At 40.3% G+C, this 23,347-nt stretch overlaps 1 protein-coding gene across 2 annotated transcripts in view; it reads left to right on the plus strand.

Annotated features, from left to right (window-relative positions):
- pals1a (protein associated with LIN7 1, MAGUK p55 family member a) overlaps nt 1–23,347 on the plus strand; it is a 39,109-nt gene that overhangs the window by 5,617 nt on the left and 10,145 nt on the right. For both annotated transcript variants that reach the window (XM_062396495.1, XM_062396496.1), the window contains exons 2-7: nt 14,031–14,351; nt 15,249–15,426; nt 15,985–16,085; nt 17,664–17,771; nt 21,959–22,036; nt 22,123–22,263. In XM_062396495.1, the coding sequence (XP_062252479.1) occupies nt 14,172–14,351; nt 15,249–15,426; nt 15,985–16,085; nt 17,664–17,771; nt 21,959–22,036; nt 22,123–22,263 (786 nt within the window). In that variant the 5' untranslated portion in view covers nt 14,031–14,171. The remainder of the gene's footprint in view (nt 1–14,030; nt 14,352–15,248; nt 15,427–15,984; nt 16,086–17,663; nt 17,772–21,958; nt 22,037–22,122; nt 22,264–23,347) is intronic.

Here is a 23,347-nt window from a genome sequence, read left to right on the forward strand (position 1 = left end):
TGGAATGCTCTTTCGCTCTTTCGCTCACTCCCTCACTCTCATTTTCACTGTGACCTGATTGAGGCCCATTGAGCTGCCAATCAACATGTGTCACCAAATCAGGGTCTCTTCCATCTTGGAGCCGATGAGAATTCCTCCCCGGCCATTGCTAATTAACAGGCTTAATTCTAGTGTGCTGTTTGAACGTTTGCTAAGCAGTCTAATGTTATCAGTCAGTTAAACCTGTCACAGCCAACTGGAACAAGGGGCTGGTTGGCTATTGGTCAAATAACCCACTAACTTGTCGCACCTGGCTTTTACCTGCATTGGGTATGGATACTTTTGGGTCAAATGACTCTGAAGTAGAACTAGGTTTTTGTCAGCTCTGGCTCTGACTGTCAGTGATGGAAACGAGACACGTGGGTTAATGGGCTAATTTGGAGAGACAACGAGGCCCCTGAGCACCTCAGTTTACGATGCGTCAGTGATTCTGAACATGATTCAGCAGGAAAAAACAGAAAGGCAAACTCCTCCTCTACTGGCAATGGGAAATGAGTCAACTGCTTTATTTTGGCGGCTTTAGTTGCCTTTAAATAACCCACTTATCCTTGTTTTTTGTTTTGGTGTCAGCCTGACTTTCAGTAGAGTTTATAGTGGAAGCTAGCCTGACATTGTCATACTCTTAATTCTAGTCAGAATATGAGTCTGATACCGCTCCATTGGGCTGTGATTATGGGGCGTGTTTCAACCGAACCAGGAAAAAAATATGTCTTATTATTTCATATGTTTCCACTACTGTCTATTGAAGCATTTCTTCATATTTGAAAACTTTCCTAGTTTAAATCGATTAACTCTTTTAGATATTAGATGACAGATTGTTGAAATATCTCATGTCTGTTCAAATCAGTACATCATAACTGACAAACATGATTTTAAGTTCCTACATCTCTCCCTGGTCCTCATTTTCGCTCTGAATCCCTTAGTCTGGTACAAGGTGGTACAGCCCTTTTTAAGTGTGTGTATACTGTTAAACACAAGATAAGATTGAGCTCTGCTTCTGCTCCCAGTGGCATTCTCACACACACACACACAAACACTGGTTTTTTACTCCCTCTCTGTCTGCAGTTTAAGTTACTTCCACATCGTATTTTACATGTTGTGGATACAATTGTTTGCCTGGGAATCTTTAGGCCCCCTCATGATTCTATTCGATTCCAATTCAGAGGGTTACGATTCTTATATATTTTTTATCACTGTAACTACCAGAAGTGTGCATCTTCTCTAGTCTCATGATTTGTGCTTTAAAAAAGTATTTTTCGGTCACTGTTATTACAAGTGTTCTGTAATTTTCAAAATTCGGTTTTCAATTGGGGCTGGGCGATATGGAAATTAATATGATCACAATAATGTTTCCATTAAAGTCAACATCATTATATACTGTATATCACAATATAACTCATATCAGCGCCACTGCACCGAGGTGCATTACTCTGTACGGGTAAACAAATGACTCTGCTTCTCTGATGTTTTCTAATCACTCACAGAGGAACTGATCTCTATAAAAACCTGCTGACTTAATATTTATGTTCCTGGATAAACACGGCTGCATTTTTCCTGCAACAATTAAGTTGAAACACAGCGTTGTATCATAATCTGCGGGAAGAACTTCTGTGTACAGAAGTGTGCTTGTGTGTGCTCGTCTCTTTCCCTCCTCACACAAACTGACATCATGTATTTAGTTATTTATCGATGGTGTCGAATCATGACTCCTAAGATGTCCTGCCTCTGCGCATCACATTACGTCTCCTGTTGTGTAGCAGGTTTAAGCATGTGTCTTATGAACTCTGAGTAAATCAAATAAACACAGACTAAACATCAGCACTTTAACATGTCCTAATTATGTGTGATCATTGATAGTGTTTATTGTTCAAGTGTAAAGTGAGCGCAAGTCCGAGTGAGAGTGAGGAGGAAGCAGGCTCCGACAGAGACTCTGACACATACAGGGCAATCAGACAATAATGAGCATCTGTCCTGATCCTGGAGCAGCGGTGCTGATAATTATTCAGAATCCAGGTCAGAGTGGTGCTCAGCAATGAGCAGGAGACGTGGGGGGACTAGTATAATCTCTCCAACTGATATTTAATTTTTTATTCAATCAGTATATTGGTTGGACAGGTTTTCCCTTTGATGTCCATATGTGCACATGCCAGCCTGCTCTTTCTATATCTTCTAAATGAAGAGAGCCCTCCATGCTGCTGTCTTTTCACAACCAATTCACGGTCTGTAGTGTGGTTGTGTGCCCTGAGGACAGTTGAAGGTGTGTGTGGGCTATTTGCATTAATCCTAAATATTTAGCTTTACCTTTGACGAGACATTTACATTTATATATAACAGTCGCATATATTCATTTGGCACCACATAACCCTACGCTTTCTTGAAGCGCACACACACACACACACACACACACACACATACACACACACACACACACACACACACACACACACACATTAGAAAATATCAGAGGAGGAGAGTCACATGTTGACCTGCACAGAGTAGTGCACCTCATTGCAGCGCCCCTATTATGATTTATATTGTGATATCGATATAGACCGGTATGAAAAAATTGCTCTGCTAAAAAATGTTTTCACATATCGACAAGCCCTATCTACCACATGTATTTAGTTCTTATTCGATGATGTCTGGTTATGAATCTTGATCGTTCCGGTGACTTACACACTGATGTCCTGACACATCTTGTCTTGTAGAGAGGCAATACAAGTACATTAGCATTTCATGTAGAAATTAGATGTGGAGACATGCAGGTGAGGACAATTTTGTGTCACTTGGTTTGTCTGTATTTCTTTCCTAGTTTTTACAATGTATTTTTAAGGTACAACGAAAGCTAGCATTATCAGTCTCTACAATGTTTTGTACTTTTCATAATAACATTTCATACATGAAGCTTATCTTCATCCTTGATGGAATCACTGACTTCACTGGGCGGGCAGGCAGGTGCTGAACATACTGAAGTTTAGTCTAAATGAATGTTTACCTGCCACACTCACCAGCTAACAGAGCTACTCTGGCTACAGGTTTTTTCTTTAAGCTGCAACTCCAACACAGCTCTGGTGACCTTATCTTCGACATGCTATTGAGTCTCATTCCACTGCTCTCAGATTGGCTGTGCTACAGTTGTGCTAAAATATAGATATCAATACCCCTGTTGATAGCAAGAGCACAGCATGGGGACATTCCTGAGTTTGGCTCCTGTGAATGTTCCTGGATGCAGGCCAATAGAGAATGAGGACACAAAGCTTGCCAACTTAACATGTTGCAGAACTCCTAAGGATGACATCATCTGGCAATGAAAGTGTTGCAGCTAGAGGCAGATTGCATGTGCATATGGGGAAGGCAAAGGAATGTTTAATGGCATTAATACATACATACTTGTATGTTCCTACTACTGAACTTTTGCCAGAACTTACGTACACTGCACCTGCATGTGCCGTTGGAAAAGAAGGGTTTGTTTTCGCCCCCTCAGAAGAATCAAGTTGCTGCTTTTCATTGCTGCACTGCAAAAATAAACAAGAACTACGCTGAGATAATCCCACAGTAACATCAGACCTTCAGTTTACACCTCCGTCCTGCTTTATACTCAGTTTCACCTGACACCATGAGAAGGAAATTGAATCATCTTTGAGGAAATAATAGGTCTATAACGTAACATGTTGCTGCATGGACCTAATTGTCCAATCTGTGTTTTAATTTTTTGACTCTACATGTTCATTTTAATGGAGAACGGAAATTTGTAAATTCAAATTTTGAAATAAGCAATCACCTAAAGTTTGCTCAGACTGCAGGAAGTCAAGAACCTCAGTTGGTGTTGATGTTCAGCCCAGATCGTCTGGGAGTTTGAGGGTTGAAGAGTCTTTCTTAAACCTCCCGAACCGCCCATAGTATCATCAGGGCCGCTCATCAAAATTATCAAACATGTTTAATATTTAGGATTTAGAGTCAGGGTAATTATATCAGTACTTTCTGATTGAACCCAGAGAGCCCGAGTCAAGCTGTTGAAATGGCGACCACCTATACCAGGTGTCTTGATGACATTAAATGGAAAATTGTAATGGCTCCCCTTGCTGAAGAATAGACGTGTTGTGTTGACCATGTCTCCCCAACCATTATTTCATCCAAACTGATTTCTTCTGCTTTGTTTCGTAACACTGCAAAGCATTATTACAGGTAGAGCCATAGTCTTTTTTCACCATCTTCTTCCTCCCAGTGATGTGTCATTACATATGGAGTATTAATGTTAATAATATCCTGTGATGCGCCTTTATTTTCAAATCTTGTAATATAATGAGATTAACAGAAGAATATTTTAAGATTCTCCTAGACTGCAACCAAATTTCAGCCAGGATGTTAAAACTACTGTAGTATCAGCCCAGCTTTAAGCGAACGCTGCACATTTTCTGGGAGTGTATACTTCCTGTACGATGTTGAAGTGAGATTGTTAATCTGGCACTGCTGATGATTTCTTTTGTCTGGAGTGGTATTGTCATGCTTCCTCTTTATCACACATAAAGCCCCTGAGGCTCACAAGTATGTTTTAATTACTTTCCTAGCTCTCGGTACAGCTCTCAATGGGCAATTGTTTTCTTGCATTTCACAATAACAGTGCATGGTGAAGTACTGTATACCACAAGTTTTCCGTCCCCGCACATTGTTTTCCTGTTCAACTCAAGAAGCGTATGTAATATTGTGCTGAATGAAGCAGCTGTTGACTCAGCTATCAGATCCTGTTTCACAAGAAAATCAAACCAACAGAAAAAAATTTCACCAGATTGTTGTCAAATTCATGATTGTTGCATAATGTTGAACAGCTCTTCTAAGAATTATTTTATTTGCCAAATATATTTACACATACAGGAAATTGCCTTGGTGTGGTTGGTGCCTGGGACATAAAAAAACAATTGGACATAAAGTAACACTATATACATAAGAACTAGGGGTGCGGCCGATATTCGCGTCGTTTACTGATATTCGCGTCGTTTACTGATATCGGCTTATCGGTAATAAACTTGACTTTCACCGATATCATTGGCCGATGTTCATTTGTGGTAAAACCGCTGGGCACGTGCCGCGGCTGGGGGAGCAGTCGCTCCGTCGCCCTCCTCTCAGCGCCGCCGGAGGCTCAGTGCGCGGCACCGGGAGGTCCTCATCCGGTGGCGCCTCCCGGCGTCGCTGGTGCGGGGGCTTTCTTTCTCTTGGACCGCGGGGCGGTGTCCATCGCCGGCGCGGAAGGCGGGCCGTTGGAGGGGACTGGGTACGCGGCCACTCTGGACGTGTGTCGGGCCCTTCTCGCGGATCACCTCAGCTACGGCGACCGCTGGGGGAACCCTGAGAACTGGTGCGGACCAGGGGAATTCGACTGTTTAATTAAAACAAGTCTCATGCACAGGTAACAAGGGAATTGACAACATACGTCATACATACAGAAGCCGTAACACATCTAATAAACGGGCAATACTGTGTTACAGTCATTTCATTAAGATCCCAAGGAACCATTTCAACTTGCGGTAAAATGGGCATAATATGTCTCTGTTAAATAAAGTTTAGTTAAATCAAAGATTGTTTCATAAATCTGATTAAATTTGTGCTCATTAAAAGATAAGAGTGATGAAGGGCTGAACATTTTTTAAATAGTGCTTTTTAAATAATGATTTAATAATTTTTCTGGCACAAAAGGGTGAATGAATAACAACAAAAAGAAAATAAACAAATATTGGTATCGGCATCGGCCAGATTGTTATTTTAAGTATCGGTATCGGCCAAGAATTTCCATATCGGTGCATCCCTAATAAGAACAATAAGTTATAGGCACGTGCAGTGAATGATTTTTTGCGATAGTGCCAATAATATAAAAATGATGTGCTTGTGTTGTGCTGCTAAGCATCCTTGCCTGCAAGTCATATTTGTGTGGTGTGTGTGTGTATATACTTATTACCCACAATTAATTCAAAGAAAAACAATGAATGCAATAGCTGAGAACTAATTAATAAGCGTTGACACTCTTGAGTTGTTTGGGAGTTGTTGCTGTGAACAGTGGTGAATTGCTTTTTTGCGTAGTGTCAGTTTCATTACATTAATTTATTATAGATGGAGGCTGAAGTAAATTAATCTATGATTGAGCAGGCTGATAGCTAAGAGAAACTATAGATAAACTATGAACTATTTTGAAGGAGTAAAAATGGCTTTACCAGGGATATAGTCGTGTTCCCAACCCTTCATTTGAAGGGATTTTTGCTTCCCATAGCTTTGCCTTGAACTGTTAACTCAGCAAGACACGCATGCATACCCACATTCATGCATTCACACCAGGGGGTAAGCTATAGCGACAGATGTTGTCGTCTATGTGTTTGTGTGTTGGGGGTTCCTTGTTTTGGTTTGTAGCTTATCAATCCTGAGTGTTTTTCTTATACAAAAATACACAGTTCAGTAGGTCAGCAAATAAATTCTTATTTGACCAAGTCACTGGTCTAATGGCAGGAATCCAGTTTGAAACAGCTGGAGGTCCTCATCAGCTACAGGGGTTTTACAAATCAAACCACCACGTCACACCTCTACTGCATCTGCAGTCAGAAACACTGATATTCAAACCCAGCTTTCAGTTAGAATGTATGGATTACATAAAGGAACATCAATAGAACAACAGTATTTTAATAAGCGAGCCTAAGAGTACGAGAAAATCCATCCATTCATTCAAGACACCTGCTTGGAAGCAGCTTTATTTACATCTTCTGACAGTGCTGCTCTTGACCTCCCTCAATGAGTTGCATGGACACCAATAGGGCTGAACGATTTGGGAAAATAATCTTATTGCGATTTTTCCCCCCAATATTGCAATTGCGATTTAATATGCGATTTCCCCCCCCCCCCAACAAAACGTAATGAATGATTTAAATATGACCAAAACAATATTAAATACATTTAGTGTAAAATAATCTTTCCCACATTTTACATTTTGATTTAACTGCTCATTACAGAAACAAGAACAACAAATCAGGCTTTGGTTGCTTTACCGGGGAGCGATTTTCAGGTGCGCCACCGTGTCCACCAGCGAGATGAGCTCTCTCTCTGTGTCCGCCCCATTGGGCCAAGACTTGAAAATCGCTCCCCGGGAAAGCAAGCCGAGCTTGTAGGTAATGGAGGTCTGCTTCGCTATCTTCCGGATCAGAGGAGTTTTGTTGTTCCGCGGCATTCTGGCTGCGGGTGAGGACAGCAGTCCAGAGCCCTACTCTGGGATTGCACGTTGTTATCGCGGACGTTGCGTTTAGAAAATCGTGTTTGATCATTTCGTGATTTTATCGCAAATGCAATAAGCTTTTCAGCCCTAGACCGATATTAATACCCAATTAAGCCAATAGAATAAGACACATATAAACATAATTTTCTGATTAACTTAACCTTAATATGGTCAAATCATAATATATAGTAATTGAATAAGGTTGTGGAACATTTTGACTTTGGCAACATTGTAGACATATCTTGATAGCATTATACCATTTAGAATGTTGGCAGCATTTTGCAGCATTGACATACAGCAGTTACAACTGCTTGATGTAACTTAACCTGGGTGGAAACAAGTTGGAAAAATTCAAAGGAGTTGCCGCTTTTGAACAATTAGTAAGAAAACACAAGAAACAGTATATGGTAGCATCATACCTTAAACAGTTTCAGGGTGGGGTCTTAAAACTGGCTGAATAACACCAGTAACGATGTGAGTCATAATCAGTCTACTCTCTGACATGAACATGGGAATAAGAATTGAAAATTTCTTAGCAACTCATGTAAACACAATAATAAAAAAAAGGTCTTATTCAGAATACCTTCAATGGGGCAAATATTGGTGTTAATGTAGTCAATGTTAAAATGTAACGTTCTGACTCACCTGCCAAAGTTGTAGAGTTAGAGAGCTGCTTAGAATCAAGCCAACGTGATCAATACATGTCTTGTATCGAAAAATAAGGTTTAATAGTTTTATAATGAATTATGCCCTTGTATGCAACCACTTTGCAACCAATCAGATCGCTTTTAAAAATTTGCCACATTTCATTTAATTTTGTCTTATTTTAAATGGTGCTCTTTTAGCTATTTGTTTTGTATCTCATTTTGTTAATTTACCTCCCATGCTGAGGTGAAAGACACTGGAAAAAACAGTTAAAGTCAGTGTACCATGTTGTAGTTGTTTTTGAGGTTTGGTCAGTTTTTGTGTGTGATCCCCTAAGTCATGATCAACCCAAAAAAAACCTCCTCTGTAAGGCTCTCTGAATGACTTTCAACAACCTCCTGGGAGTGGTGTCAGCATGATGTTTGATGTTGTAGGGAGATTTGCTCTCCAGTGGAGCTGCATGTATCCTCCTGCACTTCCCTCCTCTCTGATGTCTGTGCCTCAGACACTCTCTACTCTTACTGCAGTGATGTTCTCACTATTATCACTGGCTCCATTGTCTCGAGACCTTATCAGGTGTTTTTTTTTTACTTCCACTGTTGCTCAGTCCTGTTTCCATTTACATTCTTGTGAGGTCATACTTTTTTTGACTCAAGATAAACAAAAATTATGTTTCTAGGTCTGCTAAACTTGAAATTCCCAGACAGATGAATGCAAAGTGTTTCTATGGCAAAATCATTTTTTGTCTTCTTTATTTTGTTGATAGGTATAAAACTGTTTAGCAATAACATTGAATAAACCTTCAACAGGTGTAATGCATATAAAAAGTGCTATTTCATCCAACACAACTAACCACAGCACACCCTCTTAAAATATTGCTTGGACCACTATCAGAGTAGAGACTGAAAGTTTGCAAACCAGTTCATGTGTTGACAAAACAATAGCCTGTCTGCACACAGCAGACTAGCTGGCGTTAACTCCCCGGAAGAGGCAGGCTGCCAGAGATAGTAACGTGTAAACAAACGTAAACTGAGAGCTGCAAACAGTGAGCACATTCTCTTTGTAGAGATGAGATATCTCTGCTATGAGATAACATCATCAACTCACCATCATTATATCCCATAGACTGTGCAGGGTCTGTATAGACAAATTATTGCAGCAAAGTGTATGAGACTCATGACTCAAGGTGTCTCATGTAGCCAGCTATCATCAATATAACTGTTTAACCTCAAATAACCCTTTGGTGCATGTTTAGAACTGGATTCCACAAAGTAGAAACAACTTCTGCCTACACATAGCATATACTGTATACTGTAATGACAGAGAAAAGACCAAAATGCAAAAATTGAATTAGGGAGTTCTTTCTTTGTTTCATTCAATTACAAATCTGTGGGTTCTCACATTGTTGTATGTCATTGGTTGCTTTGTATGTTTGGTTTGGAATTTGGCAGCTGTCAGAGCAGTGAACCAGCTGTCAGTATATATACATCTGTGTAATCTAGGGTTTGGGGATTTTACTACATTTGTCAGCTTTCAGCTGCAGATCCAAAAATCATACAATAATATTGCTATTTACCATTTTTATGCTTTTATACTTTAAAATGTTGATGTGTTGCTCCGATAGACCGAACTTTTGCTACTGAACCCTCGGTCATGATTGGACCGAAAAGAGTCATTTGACACATGAAGTTGGAAGACAGTCAAATAAGGTATTGTGTAAATATCTCAATTAATCTTTCAACAGAATAACAGTGTTGACATTTACATGTGTAAAGCCCGGGCAATATATCTTCAATCAATAATTTAACCTCAATTACAATTAAGGAACCACCTTTTTTTTTGCCTCTGCAGTGATGACACACTGCTGGGCTATCGTGGTTCCGTCATACTGATCATGGATTTTGTCTAATATTTTTTGTCCACATTTTACCAACATCACAACCCTACTGGTTCTAAATGTTCTTCTTAAAAAACTCTCCGGAAAAATACAGTTGAAATTTACATTAGTCAATCAAGAAAACATGTAATGTTGTGTGACTACTTTTAGATTGCCTTTAATCTATTTTCTCCCCGTGTTCAATAATAATGCATTGTTATTCCCAAGATTTAGAGAGTTCAAGGGGATCAGTACAAATATATTGAGATCATACAACACACATACACACACTCCCTTCCCCCATCTATGGAATTTTGTTCTCAGGACTGCCTTGCATTCCTCACTGCTGCATCATGAGACCTCTGCTCCCTCTCCCTCTCCCACTCCCTCTCCCTCTTTCTGTCACTGTGTGATAGTGTGTGTGTGATTATTGCCCTGCTGGTAAGAGATAGCTGTTATTGTGTCACTCAAAGATGAGGCCTCTATCCATCTCTCACGTGTTTATTTTTACCTCCTTTCTTCGTGCTTACCTTGATTTCCCTCTGCTCCCAACAAAAGTGTTTGTGTGTCTGTGTGTGCGTGTCCTGCTGGCAAGAGATAGTTGTTATTGTGACACTCAAAGATAAGGCTTCCATCCATCTCTCTTCTTATCTCTCCAGTCATTTATACCTTGCTTGCCCTCTGTTGTCTGTCCCAACATTTTATCATCCATCCACTCTTCCCTCCCACTATCTCTTTTCATCGTGGGTGTGGGTGTGTGTTGGGTGGGACCACCCAGCAGCTGACAAAGCTGTTGTCATGGTTATCAGGAGAGTGGGGGCTCTCATGACATTGTTGTCTCAGAAGTAATGAAGATAGAAACCAGTAGAGCGCAGAACAGGAACCATATTCAGGTCCCCAGACTAACTTTTTACATTGGTTGTATCCTGTGATACAATTTTTTCATTTGGGTGCATCCCATCGTTGCACTATTTGCACTGACCTCTTGCATTATCAAAAAAACATTTCAAACCACTGGTATAATGATATTAATTTTAATTCTAGCTCGTTCCTGGTATTTCACTAGATGTCTAATACATAACATTACATTACATGTCATTTAGCTGACGCTTTTGTCCAAAGCGACTTACATTTTTAGAACACTCAGCATTTATGAGGGGCCATTTAGGGGTTCAGTATCTTGCCAAGGACACTTAAGCATGCAGATGGGAAAACAGTGGGATTTGAACCGGCAACCTTCTTGTTGCAGAACACCCGCTCTATCCCCTAGGCCACGCTCTCTCAATACAATGATGATTAAAAAAATAAAAACATTCAACATTTTTCAACTCGCAGTGGTGCGCCTAGTTGTAAAATGTAGTCGCATTGTCGCAAAATAAGACTGGTTACAGTCTGAAGCCCTAAGCTTGTGTTGTCTAACCAGTCGTCAACACAGATAACACTTGGCTCGTTCCACCCTTTGCTCTAGAAAACACAAGTTCTTCATAGAACTGATTCCACAAGACGCTCCTTTTATTTGTATAACTGCATCACATCATTTCTACTCCATGTTCAAGCTGCCCTCATCTGTTCTATACAGTGGCCCTGAGAGCTCAACGCTTAAGAAAACCCATGCAAGTTGACAAAACACAAGCAAAGTAAGAAAACATCTTCATCAATTTCACAACACTTATAAAACTTTGAGGCTGCTTCAAGTCTGGACAAGCAAAAACAGAAGTTTGGCAACGAGGACGTAGACTGTTAGGATTTCAAATTCTAGCTGGTATTTGGGTCTGACTGAAACTATTTGCAACTAAAGAGGGGGGGGGAAGCATGATCAGTTTGAACCAGATATAAGGCCTTTATTCAAATGATTTATAAATAACCCTTGCTGCATATTGTTAATAATGAATCTTATAATTGTTCTGAATTCTAACTTTTAGTATTAAACCATTATTCCCTTAGACTCATCCAAATATATTTCAAGCAGCTGTCTGATAAGTTCTGGAGGTCGGACAGAGTGACTTGGTTGACATTGTTTTGTCTCGTTGTTTTGGTTTCGAGGATCCTCATGTTTACATCAACAGGACATTGTTTGAATATAGCAGGAACATCATATTCCTTTCTCCAATGGCCCACATGGCATCAGCTGTGTCAAGGCCTTTCATGAAGAGAACATTTTGCTTAGCAACTATCAGAGTAGTAGACGCGTCATAGAGAGCGGCTTCTTGTCACTTCCTGGATTTCTGTGCCAAGAGGCGTGGACATGCCTGTGCACCAACAAGGGAGAACCAAATTGATTTGCGGTGACTCCCCTTCAATCTTTCATAACCAATCATATTATATCTACTGTTATAACTATATCAAACCCCTTTTGTTCGGGGCCATTATTAACTACCTATTGCTAATTTAATTAGCCTAGGCTGTGATAATTGTCCATAGCTATGTTGTTCAACTTTCATTGCATCTCAATAAATATTTAAATTGGACCAGTCCGGCTCTTCTCATATTTAGGATAAACCAACACGCCTGACAAGACCGAGAAATACACAACCACTTGCTAATTTGTCCATTTCTGTCACCATGTAGCCTTCTCTAAATTGTCAGGCTCCTATCACAGGAACCCTTTCCTAAAGAAAACAACAGACATCTGCCTCGGCTATAGTTTAGAAGGTTACATGGACAATCAATAACAAGAGCTGCTGAATCTGCTTTCTTTGCTAAAAGCTGTTGGGCAGTTAAATTCAGCTTTTTACAATGATACAACATGCTTACATGTTTAGGCTACGAGCAATTTCTGTGTACAAAGGCACACAGTCAAGTCGGGGTCTCAGGCAGCAGTTATGTTTAAAAGAATTTAAGTTAAACAGGCTAAACACGAACCGCTTTCGTTTTAACTTCTGCTGACAAAGCAGATGTTAATATCACTTGCTGTCCTGAACTTTACGTTACCTTAACTTGACCTGGTTTACTGTCTCTACTTCGGCCTCTACTCTGCTGTCGTGTGTGCGTGTGTGAGTGCGTGCATTTGTGTGTAACAGGAGCTGAGCCCCGCCTCAAACAGGCAGTGTACAGAACAGAGATGATAATGTGACCATAAGTGACAGCAAAAAGCATCAGACATAGGGCTTTGAAAAAGGCAATTGTTGATGTTATAATCTTGTTAAACCAGGACAATAATCTTGCATAATACTTTTTGCAAACTCTAGTCTGGCTCTCTGACTCTCAAAGCTGATGAAGGGTCTGGCCTCAGTGGGTAGTGATACTGACTGACTGACATGTTCTGTGTCTTTTGCTCAGTACACCAGTCATCGCTTTTTCAGGACACTCCAAATTGTTATATTGGCTATGGCTAATGTTTGTATAATGGCTCTGATCAATAATCCCTATTTGTTCAACCTCAGAATGTCTAATCGGATGATTTTTTTCCCCTGACAGCTCTTTGCTCTTCATGTTTTTTTTTTTAAATCTCAGTATTCACAGGTGAAACCAAAGGCTCAAACTAAGAGTAGACATGCAGACTTTTTAAGGTTTGAAAAAAGTCTTATGTTTCAATATTTGTGTCCACTTTGAAAATGCGTGGAGGGTGGGTGCTGTGTATTAAGTTGTTTAGTATGTCCAGATGTAGGGATGTCATGAGAACCAATACTTCGGTTAAGAAGCCGATGCTGAAATTCTAAAACCGTCACTATACTCTTTTTTTTTTTTTTTTTCCTTTTCTTTGTTGTTACAGTACCAAACTGTACGGCCCTCCGCTGCTTCAGGATCAGGGCAGACACACATTACGTGTCCAGTGTCCTTGCACTGTGCTGGATTACCCTGCGGCCTATCCTCCCTTCTCACACCCCCGATGACCTGCACTCACTTTTCACATTAAAACAATAACACCAACACTAATCAGTTGTATGGTCACGTACAGTCCTGAAGTTTAATTTATGTTTGTTTTATTTTCTTTAGAGTTTAAAGTGACAAATTAATACGTCACCTCCTGCCTTTGCCGGCTACACCACCTCTCGCCTGAATTATAAGGATTTGATGCTGTTGTGAATGTCTCTGTGAAGAGAACCTCCCGCTGAGTTGTGCGTGTGTGAAAGGCAAACTGCGGGTAAACGCTGAAGCCAATTCTTTGGATTCTACCCACAGATCATGTCTGAAAACAGACACTTTTGTTTTGGAGGAGTGTTGAGCTGCAGTACAGCACCAGTCATACTATATTAATGACATAATTTTCTTTATCCACAGGTAACGGTATCATGGCTGCCCTGTTTACGGAGCTTCCCTCCTAGACTTCCTTCATATCTACACCCACACATACATAAACCTCCCTGTAAACAACACAAACACTCAATTTTGAGTTGTGGTGTGTGTGAGTATATGTGAAGGATGACAACCTCCCATTTGAATGGCCATGTTGCTGTGGAGGGAGGGGGAGGAGGAGGGGATGAAGATCTCAGGGGAGGACAGCAGCACAGAGAAATGGCCATCGACTGTCCGGGAGAGCTGGGGGGTCGGATGCTACCGCTCCGACGTTCTGCACAGCTGGAGAGGATACGACAACATCAGGTGCGCACACATAAACAAACACACTTGTTAATTCATTCATCAATAACTTTACTTACATTTTTTGCTAACATAAAAGTCAATTTTATTTATATAACACATTCAAAAAAATATCAAGGTCGATCAAATTACTCTGCAAGTAAAATGGTATGGAAACACCCAGAGAACCAATGAAAGGTTGGTGTTCCATAGTCTGCAAATTATATCAAGAGTTTTAGGCAGTAGAGGAATGCAACAAAGTACATTTACTCAAGTACTGTAATTAAGTACCACTCTGAGGCGCTCGTCATTTTACACTTCCACTGCAATAGATATTTTTTTGTACATTTGTATAAAATTTGATGGCTTTTTATACATTACATTACATGGCTGAATGTTACATGTATATCAGCACTTTGGCAATGTACCAGACGGGACACAACAAATTAGATGTGAAACAATTATTAGATAAACATGTTATTAAAACAATTATGAGTTACCGTTGTTTTGAGTTCGCAGTTAGAAGCGCCAATGGAGGAGAATAAGGATAATAATCACTGAGCGTGCGCACAATGTTCATTTGTGATATTTGATTGATCGTTGATGTATATTACCTCTGGGCCCGTCCTGCTTATTGGAGCAGTTTTTGTAGTTTTTTGTTATTTTCTGGTAAAAACATATTGTGTAAAACAAAGGTCGTGTGAATGGAAAAAGATTTACAGACAACAATTAAACAGTGTGGAAAATATCAGTTATTTCTGCAGGTATGAGCTGCCTAATGAATATTGATGAACAATTAATTAATACATAGGTGTATGGCGTGCCGTCATACAAAATCGGATTAAGAGACTTATGAAATGTACAATGACTTGTATTCCTGATTTATGTTTATTTTCTTGCCTGTGTGTGCGTGTGTTTTAGGAGGACCTTCGGCGTCGTAGAGAGGAGGAGGGTCGGCAGCTTGACCTGAACGCCTCACTCAGGCTCAGGAAGCTCTCCCAGAATCCCCACATCGGCATAGACAATCCTACATTCCTGGAAGATGCATACATACCGCAGCAGACATTGCTCAGCACCCAGCACGCACATGCACTGCTAGGTAACACACACTACCACACACACCTGACACACACACACACACAGCCCAGAGCAGGTCCTTTCAATAAAGGTCTCAGAAGAAAAGGAAAGAATAAAGATAAAAGAGATGTTAAAAAGATAATTTTACGTTGTAAAAAAAAGAGGTACATAAAGAATAGATGGTGAAAGTAAAGGATGGAAGGAGAAAGTTAGGAGGGGAAGGAATGTAAAGGAGACATGTCTGCTGTCAGGGAGGAAATTCCTCCGGGAGAGAGAGAGGGACTGGATAGGCTCTTGAGGGCAACTTAATTAAAACTGTGCCATGGGTGGTGATGTTTACACAATCGCTTAATCACACAAACACTGTGGAACGTCAGTCTTCACTGAGCAATGAATTGAAAAGTGCACACACACAAACTTTAGACGTTTATCTGAAGGCAGGACAACATTGTCCTCTGGTCATTAATAAAACATCTGATTTAGATTGTTTTCTTAGTGTTCTCTAGGTGCTTGATCCGTCAACATCCTGGTTTGTGAATCTATCTAAGTGTGTTTTTTTGTGATTGTGTGTTTGTTGCAGAGTTGGAGGAGTTGTTGTTGTCCCTGAAACAGGTCCGAGGCTGCCTGTCCGACCAGCAGAGTCAAAATGACATAGAGCTGGTACTTGCACTACTAAACAAGGTAATATAAAGGGAATTAGAGGAAAAGAGCCTCGGGTAAATATGTAATTGTGGTATTTTCAATACTTACTGACCTCAGAGGTAAATGAGATTTACAAAGATGGAGCCATGTCGTCACTGCTGTCTGAGTGCGAATGTCCATGGCAATGAGAACCTTACAAGCTTCCTACCCCTGGGATGAATACTGCATTTATGGAGGAAGGTGGAGACCACAGTTGGACCTCCGTTAGTTTTGTTCTGTCCTTTAGTCCAAGTGTAAAACTTTCCTAAATGTTATGTTTTTCAGTATTTCCATGTGTACATTGTAACATTTGTTTACATTGTTTACATTGTGCTCGCATTGGAGAGCTCACATTGGAGCTCTGAAACCAAGACTATAGTTTTGTCTTCAAAATAATCTTTTCAAATCTCTGATGCTGCAGAACCTGTGGGAAGAATTTGCACTACTGAATATTACTGACATGGACAGTAATAGACATATGTAACTGAATGTGTTATTGGTAAACCTTTGCAGCTGCAGTTTTGATGTCACTCTGACACGTGAACTGTTCTTGGAGTGTTGCTGTTTGATGGAGCTGGCTTTTCAGGATTTTTGTGGCCGATTGATTTCTAACAGTGCAGATATGAAAGCTGTAAAATGCTTTAGAAATGAATACAATTTCCAAAGTGACATCATTTAACTGGATGCCCTATCAAATGGATGCAAACTTGGCAGATTACCTACTATCGATAATGGAATAATTGTGGAATTGAACAGTTGATTGTTCTTCTTGTATTTCATTGTCCTACTGCTGTCTGTAGCAACACTTCCACACTGACATGTCCCCTTGTGTTTCCTAAGGAACGGTTTTATTCCCAGACTGTGTGTATCCCACTTTTAACTAGATGATGTGATGCACAATTATGTCATTTGTAGAATAAATGAAGAAGAAGTAATGATCCCTTTATATCATTTTGTTGTTCCAGTGGGAATTGGAGATCTGGAAAATATATATAATTCAGTTGTATCTTCTGACTAAGTTAGAGAGCTGGCAGCATTTATTTGTCTAGCTAGTTAATTATTAAATACTTGTGTTTTTTCTGTATGAAGTGTAAATTATCAAAAAAAGGGGTTAGGGTCAAAACCACCTCTGAAAAATATTGAATGAATATTTTACAAACTGAAGCACTTCAGTTTTATCAGTGAATATTATTCCATTCAATTACCTCACTTATACAACTTGTACTTTGAGGGTTGTTTTGGGGCCGAAGTCAGTCCTAGCTAAAATTGGGCAAGAGGTAGGGTACACTGTGGGCAGACCTTCTTTACACCACAATTACATTTTTTAAACATGGGTAAACCTGCTAAAAGTAGGCGACTGACTTTTTTCCCTTTGTCAGTGGGGGAAGTTGCTCAGAACCTTCTTCCTGTGAAGCATCAGTACTAATCACTGCACGTATGTGACACCCAAGTTAGTTATTTTTATATGCAGAAACAAATGATTCAAGGTTTCACAAAGCATTTGACTTTATTTGGAAATAATTTCAAGTGGATTCTGACAGAACATCCTGCTCTCTTTTTTCTTGTTGTATCCTTTAGTCTGACTTCCAGTCAGCGCTGAAGATCCACAATGCTGTGGCCACCAGCATGCACCGACCCTCTCCTCCGTACCCTCACACACACCAGGCACTTCAGCTGGCCATGGAGGTAACACGCTGTTCTCCAAATCTAATACATTTGATACAATTGTTTATTTAATCACTTGTCGATCCTTGTTGCATCATCTGACACAAACACACACACACGCACACACACACACACACACACACACACACACACACACAGGGTCTGAGTCAGTGAGTGTGTGAGTAATAATGGGGTTTGAGACAAAGCAGCTCTGTTCCACATCATTTAGAAACACTAGTGCTCATTAAAGGTGTTCATACAAAGACATATTTTTTGCATGTACTCAATCAGCCAAACTCTCCTGTTAATTTTAAACAGCCTGTGTAACACTTTATAATGTCAGTTTCAGCTCAAACTATCTGTTTAGTGGTTGGAACAAGTAAAGTGACTGTTGAGTTATTCTATCAACCAAATTACATCGTGTTGATCATAACGAGTTCAAGTGAAGCCAATACTCAGTCTGCTAATACGGTCAGTGCTGTAATTATGTTTCTGCTCCAGTGTTGAGCTGGTAGAGCTATTCATGGCTCATTTCAGTGGAATGTCATTAACGACCAACACATTATTTCTGCTCTGTATTGGCATCTCCAGCCCCTGCCCTGCATTTGGCAACAAAAAAGAAAAGTGAAAAAAATGAGAAGTTCACACTTTATTTGGAGAAACACTGTCATTGTTCGCAAAGTTGAAGCGAAATATTAAAAAAATAAAAACCGCCATGGTGAGTAACCAAAAAACAATAACTAAAAACAACGTTATCAATCTGTCCATTTAGGAAGCAAAAGTTATTATGAATACATTTTGGTCCAAATGAAAGTGAGAACAGGTGCAATGGTATGGCAAAAGCAAGACAACAACAGAAAGGGAACAGTTTTATATGTGTTGGCCACAGACAATTGCTCTCTCCTTATCCTTCCTGACTGATTCCTCTCTAGTTTTGTGCTCTAGTGTCCTTGTCACTACCTGTAGCTTGAGGTGGTCCCTGCAGTCCAATCAGGTAGCACAGATAGTCAAGCTCCTCCAGGATGGAACATCCAAACATTCAGGGTCAGGAAGGTTTGTTGTGTCTCCCAGCACAGTCCCAAGCACGTGGAGGAGATAGAAGGGGACTGGGCGTTACAAGAGGAGAGCGTGACAGAGCCGTAGAAGAGCATCAACCCATCAGAAGGACCGGTATGACCAAACTGTCAGGCAGTTCCTGGATGACGAAGGCATTGATGCCACTGACTGGCCCTCACATTCCCCTGACCTAAATACAATTTAGTACCTATGGGACACAATGTATCTGTGTATCTGACGCCACTAATCATCAGGAGCATGCAGAGACATTGTTAGGAGAGCATACAGGCACACAGAGGCCATACACACTTCTGAGTCACATGAGTTGCCTCGATGAAATTCACGTTTTTTACGTAATTTTGTTCTCAACAAATTATTCAATGTAGATCAGTAAATATTTTCAACTTGAAAAATCCATTGATCAAGATCTGATTAGTCATTTAAGTCAATCAAATTTTATTTGTATAGCCCATATTCACAAATTACAATTCATCTCATAGGGCTTTAACAGGGTGTGACATCCTCTGTCCTTAACCCTCAGCAAGAGTAAGGAAAAACTACAAAAAACCCTTTTAACAGGGTAAAAATATGTAGAAACCTCAGAGAGAGCCACATGTGAGGGATCCCTCTCCCAGGACGGACAGAAGTGCAATAGATGCCACGTGCAGGAGAACATCATCAATAATCAAAGTCTCTAGCAGCATTGATGAAGCACAGTCCATGCTCAGCAACCATCTAGACCACGATCCACCATCCAGACCAGACGCCACTTCAGTCCTCAGTCACCGTCCACCGCCGCCCACCAGGAGGACCCATCACAAGCCACCACTGCGGTCCTGGTCCACCGCCCGTGCCCAATGCCAACGCGACACAGGGTCCGCCACCAGCACCACGATCAGCCCACATGACTCAGAATCCGCCACACTGGATCAAACACCGCGACCCCCGGTGCGCGATCCACAAACCGTAATCCATGGTGCGGCCACAGAGGCCCTGGATCTGCGGGTGATAAAGCAAAGGGATTCCGGGGAAGGGGGATAGGGATGGAGAAGAGGAAGGAGAAGCTGGAAAGAGAAGCTCCGTGTGTCATGTGTCATAAAATAGAACAAGTAACGTTCTGGCGCACTAATTAGCTCTAACTATAAGCTTTATCAAAAAGGAAGGTTTTGAGCCTACTTTTAAACGAACAGATGGTGACTGCCTCCCGAACTGAAAGTGGTAGATTATTCCACAGCCGAGGGGCTTGATGGCTAAAAGCTCTGGCTCCTACTCTACTTTTAGAGAATTTAGGGACGACAAGTAGGCTTGAATTCTGGGAGCGGAGTGCTCTAGTGGGTTTATAAGGTATTAACAGCTCTTTAAGGTATAAAGGCGCTATATTATTAAGGGCCTTGAAGGTGAGGAGGAGAATTTTAAATTCTATTCTAGATTTAACTGGAAGCCAGTGTAGCGATGCTAATATTGGAGAAATGTGCTCTCTTCTCTTTGTTCTCGTCAGGACACGTGCTGCAGCATTTTGGACAAGCTGTAGAGTCTTTAACGACTTCCTGCTGGAGCCTGATAATAATGAATTACAATAGTCCAGTCTCGATGTAACAAAGGCGTGGACTAGTTTTTCTGCATCTTTTTGTGAAAGGACATGTCTAATTTTTGAAATATTACGCAAGTGGAAAAAAGCGGTCCTAGAAATTTGTTTTAAGTGACTATTAAAGGATAAATCAGGATCGAAGATCACTCCCAAGTTCCTGACTGTTTCATTGGAAGCAAGGGCAATGTCGTCTAGCGCAGCTATATCATTAGATAATGCATCTCTAAGGTGTTTGGGGCCAAGTATTATAACCTCTGTTTTGTCTGAGTTTAATAAGAGAAAATTGCGGGTCATCCAGGTTTTTATGTCCTTGAGACATGTTCGAAGTTTAGTTAATTGATTACTTTGTTCAGGTTTTATTGACAAATATAACTGGGTGTCATCCGCATAGCAGTGGAAATTTACCGAGTGTGTCCTGATAATGTTTCCTAGTGGAAGCATATATAATGAGAATAAAATTGGGCCGAGCACAGAGCCCTGTGGAACACCATGATTAACTTTGGTGCGCACAGATGACTCATCATTAATTTGCACAAATTGGGAGCGATCAGAAAAATACGATTTAAACCAGTTAAGGGCGGTTCCATTAATGTTAATTAACTGTTTTAGTCTTTGTAATAAAATTTGATGGTCAATTGTGTCGAATGCTGCACTGAGATCTAACAGAACGAGGACAGACACAAGTCCCTGATCTGAGGCTATTAAAAGGTCATTAGTGACTTTTGCCAAGGCTGTCTCTGTACTGTGATTGGCTCTAAACCCCGATTGAAAGTCTTCATATATATTATTTTCCTGGAGAAACTCACACAGCTGATTGGCTACCACTTTTTCTAAGATTTTAGAAATGAAGGAGAGGTTAGATATTGGTCTGTAATTGGCTAAAACCTCTAGGGTGGGTTTTTTGAGTAGGGGTTTGATGACAGCTATTTTAAAAGACTGTGGTACATAACCTAATGATAATGACAGATTGATAATGTTAAGTAACGAACTATCAATTAGGGGCAGAATGTCTTTAAGTAGGTTGGTAGGAATGGGATCTAAGATACAGGTTGTTGGTTTAGAACCTGAGATTAATTTGGTAAACTGATCACGGGTGATCAGAGAGAAGCTGTCTAAGTAATGGGTAGGATTCTCAGCCGTTTCTGAGATTAAGTGTTCACAAATTTTTTTTTAGCAGTTGATAAGACATGGGACAGAATGAAAGACCTTTAAATCCTTTCTCATATTAAACTTGAGTTACGTTGCATACATTTTACACACATTTCACTGATTGTTTTCTCTCGAATCAGGCACATTGTCGTTCTAAAAAATGACTAAATGTTAAACAATGTATCCTTCAGAACCTAATTCTAACCATGTTTCATAAAGTGTTTACTTCATCCTAACTGTTAAACGAGTTTGGAACTTATTGTGTCTTTGCTTCCTGTCTTCTCTCTTGTTTATCTTGGCTATGTTACTGTAACAAGACTGTTATGTTCAGGAACGGTTGCTTGTTGTACGGGGGTGATTCTGAACTATTGCATAGCTATTATACGAATTAACATCAGTGATGTTCTGTGATTAGGTAAGGGATCTCATCCAGTCAAGTCAGAACAAAGAGGGACTTGAACTCCACAGCCTGCTGTCAGACACACACGTCCAGGTAGAGACCCCCTCACACACACATAGTCTGAAAGTAAAGAAAATAATCCTGTAGTGACTGTGTGTGTGTGTCTGTGTGTGTTGCAGTCGATGCTCCTGGCCCATGACAGCATAGCAGAGACGGAAATGCAGCCCGAAGCAGTGCCTGACCAGGGAGAAACACTGACCCAGTGGGGAGGAGAGACTGTCAAGATCGTTCGCATAGAGAAGGCCCAAGATGTACCACTGGTAATACCCAGTCACGTTCAGCCTAATTAAAGTAGAACACAGTTGTATGAAGAGCTGAACTCCCTTCACACTCCTAGTTCAGCTTGCGTTCCAATAACTGTCACTGGGGAACTCCAGCTATATTTCACATTAGAATGTGTTTACAGGTGTTGATGAGCATAGTTAACATCGGTATTAGCATCTTAATTTGCAGCCTTAACACTGCAAATATGACAATTTAAAAAGTAGCTCCTGGTCGCTGCATCAAGCTTGGTGCTGCTGGCTCCATTCCATGAAGGGAGCATAACGCTGGAGCTCAGTTGCATTGTAGGTAATGTAGAAGTCAGGATTTAACACAAAGAAAAAGGCATGAAAAATAAGTTTTATAAATATTTATTTTTTATTCTTCCAAGTGTTCATTGTTAGTCTATGTTATAGTTTTAACATAGATTAACTAAGTCTAAGTTATATATGTATATATATATACATATATAAAGAAGGCAACGCTAAATTAGTTATCTCTTAAATTCTTCAGTGTTATTCCTCATGCATACAATCTCCACTGGATGAGTGGTTGATAAACTGATAAACAAAACCCTCCCTCCATCCTCTTTGGGTCTGTCCATTAGAAATCTGCTACACTGGCTACCAGTACTGAAACACCTCTTCAAAATTGAGGACCACTTATTTAGCTGGATCCTGTGCGATGAATTCACTGTGTAAATGTACTGTGCCTTTCTGAGAAAATCTGAAAATATTGCCTGCAAACGCACACACGAGTCAGTGATTGTGTTACTTTTCACTCAGGCTCTATGTACATAAATAAGCCTTGCAATTGTTTTATATAAGTATATATATTACATATATATATATATATAGTTCTCTTTTCTTTTCTTATTCTCCTGCTCCGACAATCACTCACTTTATATAATAAACTATCAATTTAGTTTATTATCTAGGGCAGTAGGGCTCCATCTGATTGGCCAAATATATTGACATGCAGAGCGTGAATGTATGGCGCATGGATTTTCATCCATTTATCTCAGTGTATGCCGTCTTTTGAGATATGTATATTGTGCACGTTGATGTCGCGATGACGATACAT

Source organism: Platichthys flesus, chromosome 10 (genome assembly GCF_949316205.1).
Source record: "Platichthys flesus chromosome 10, fPlaFle2.1, whole genome shotgun sequence".
Classification (NCBI taxonomy): domain Eukaryota; kingdom Metazoa; phylum Chordata; class Actinopteri; order Pleuronectiformes; family Pleuronectidae; genus Platichthys; species Platichthys flesus.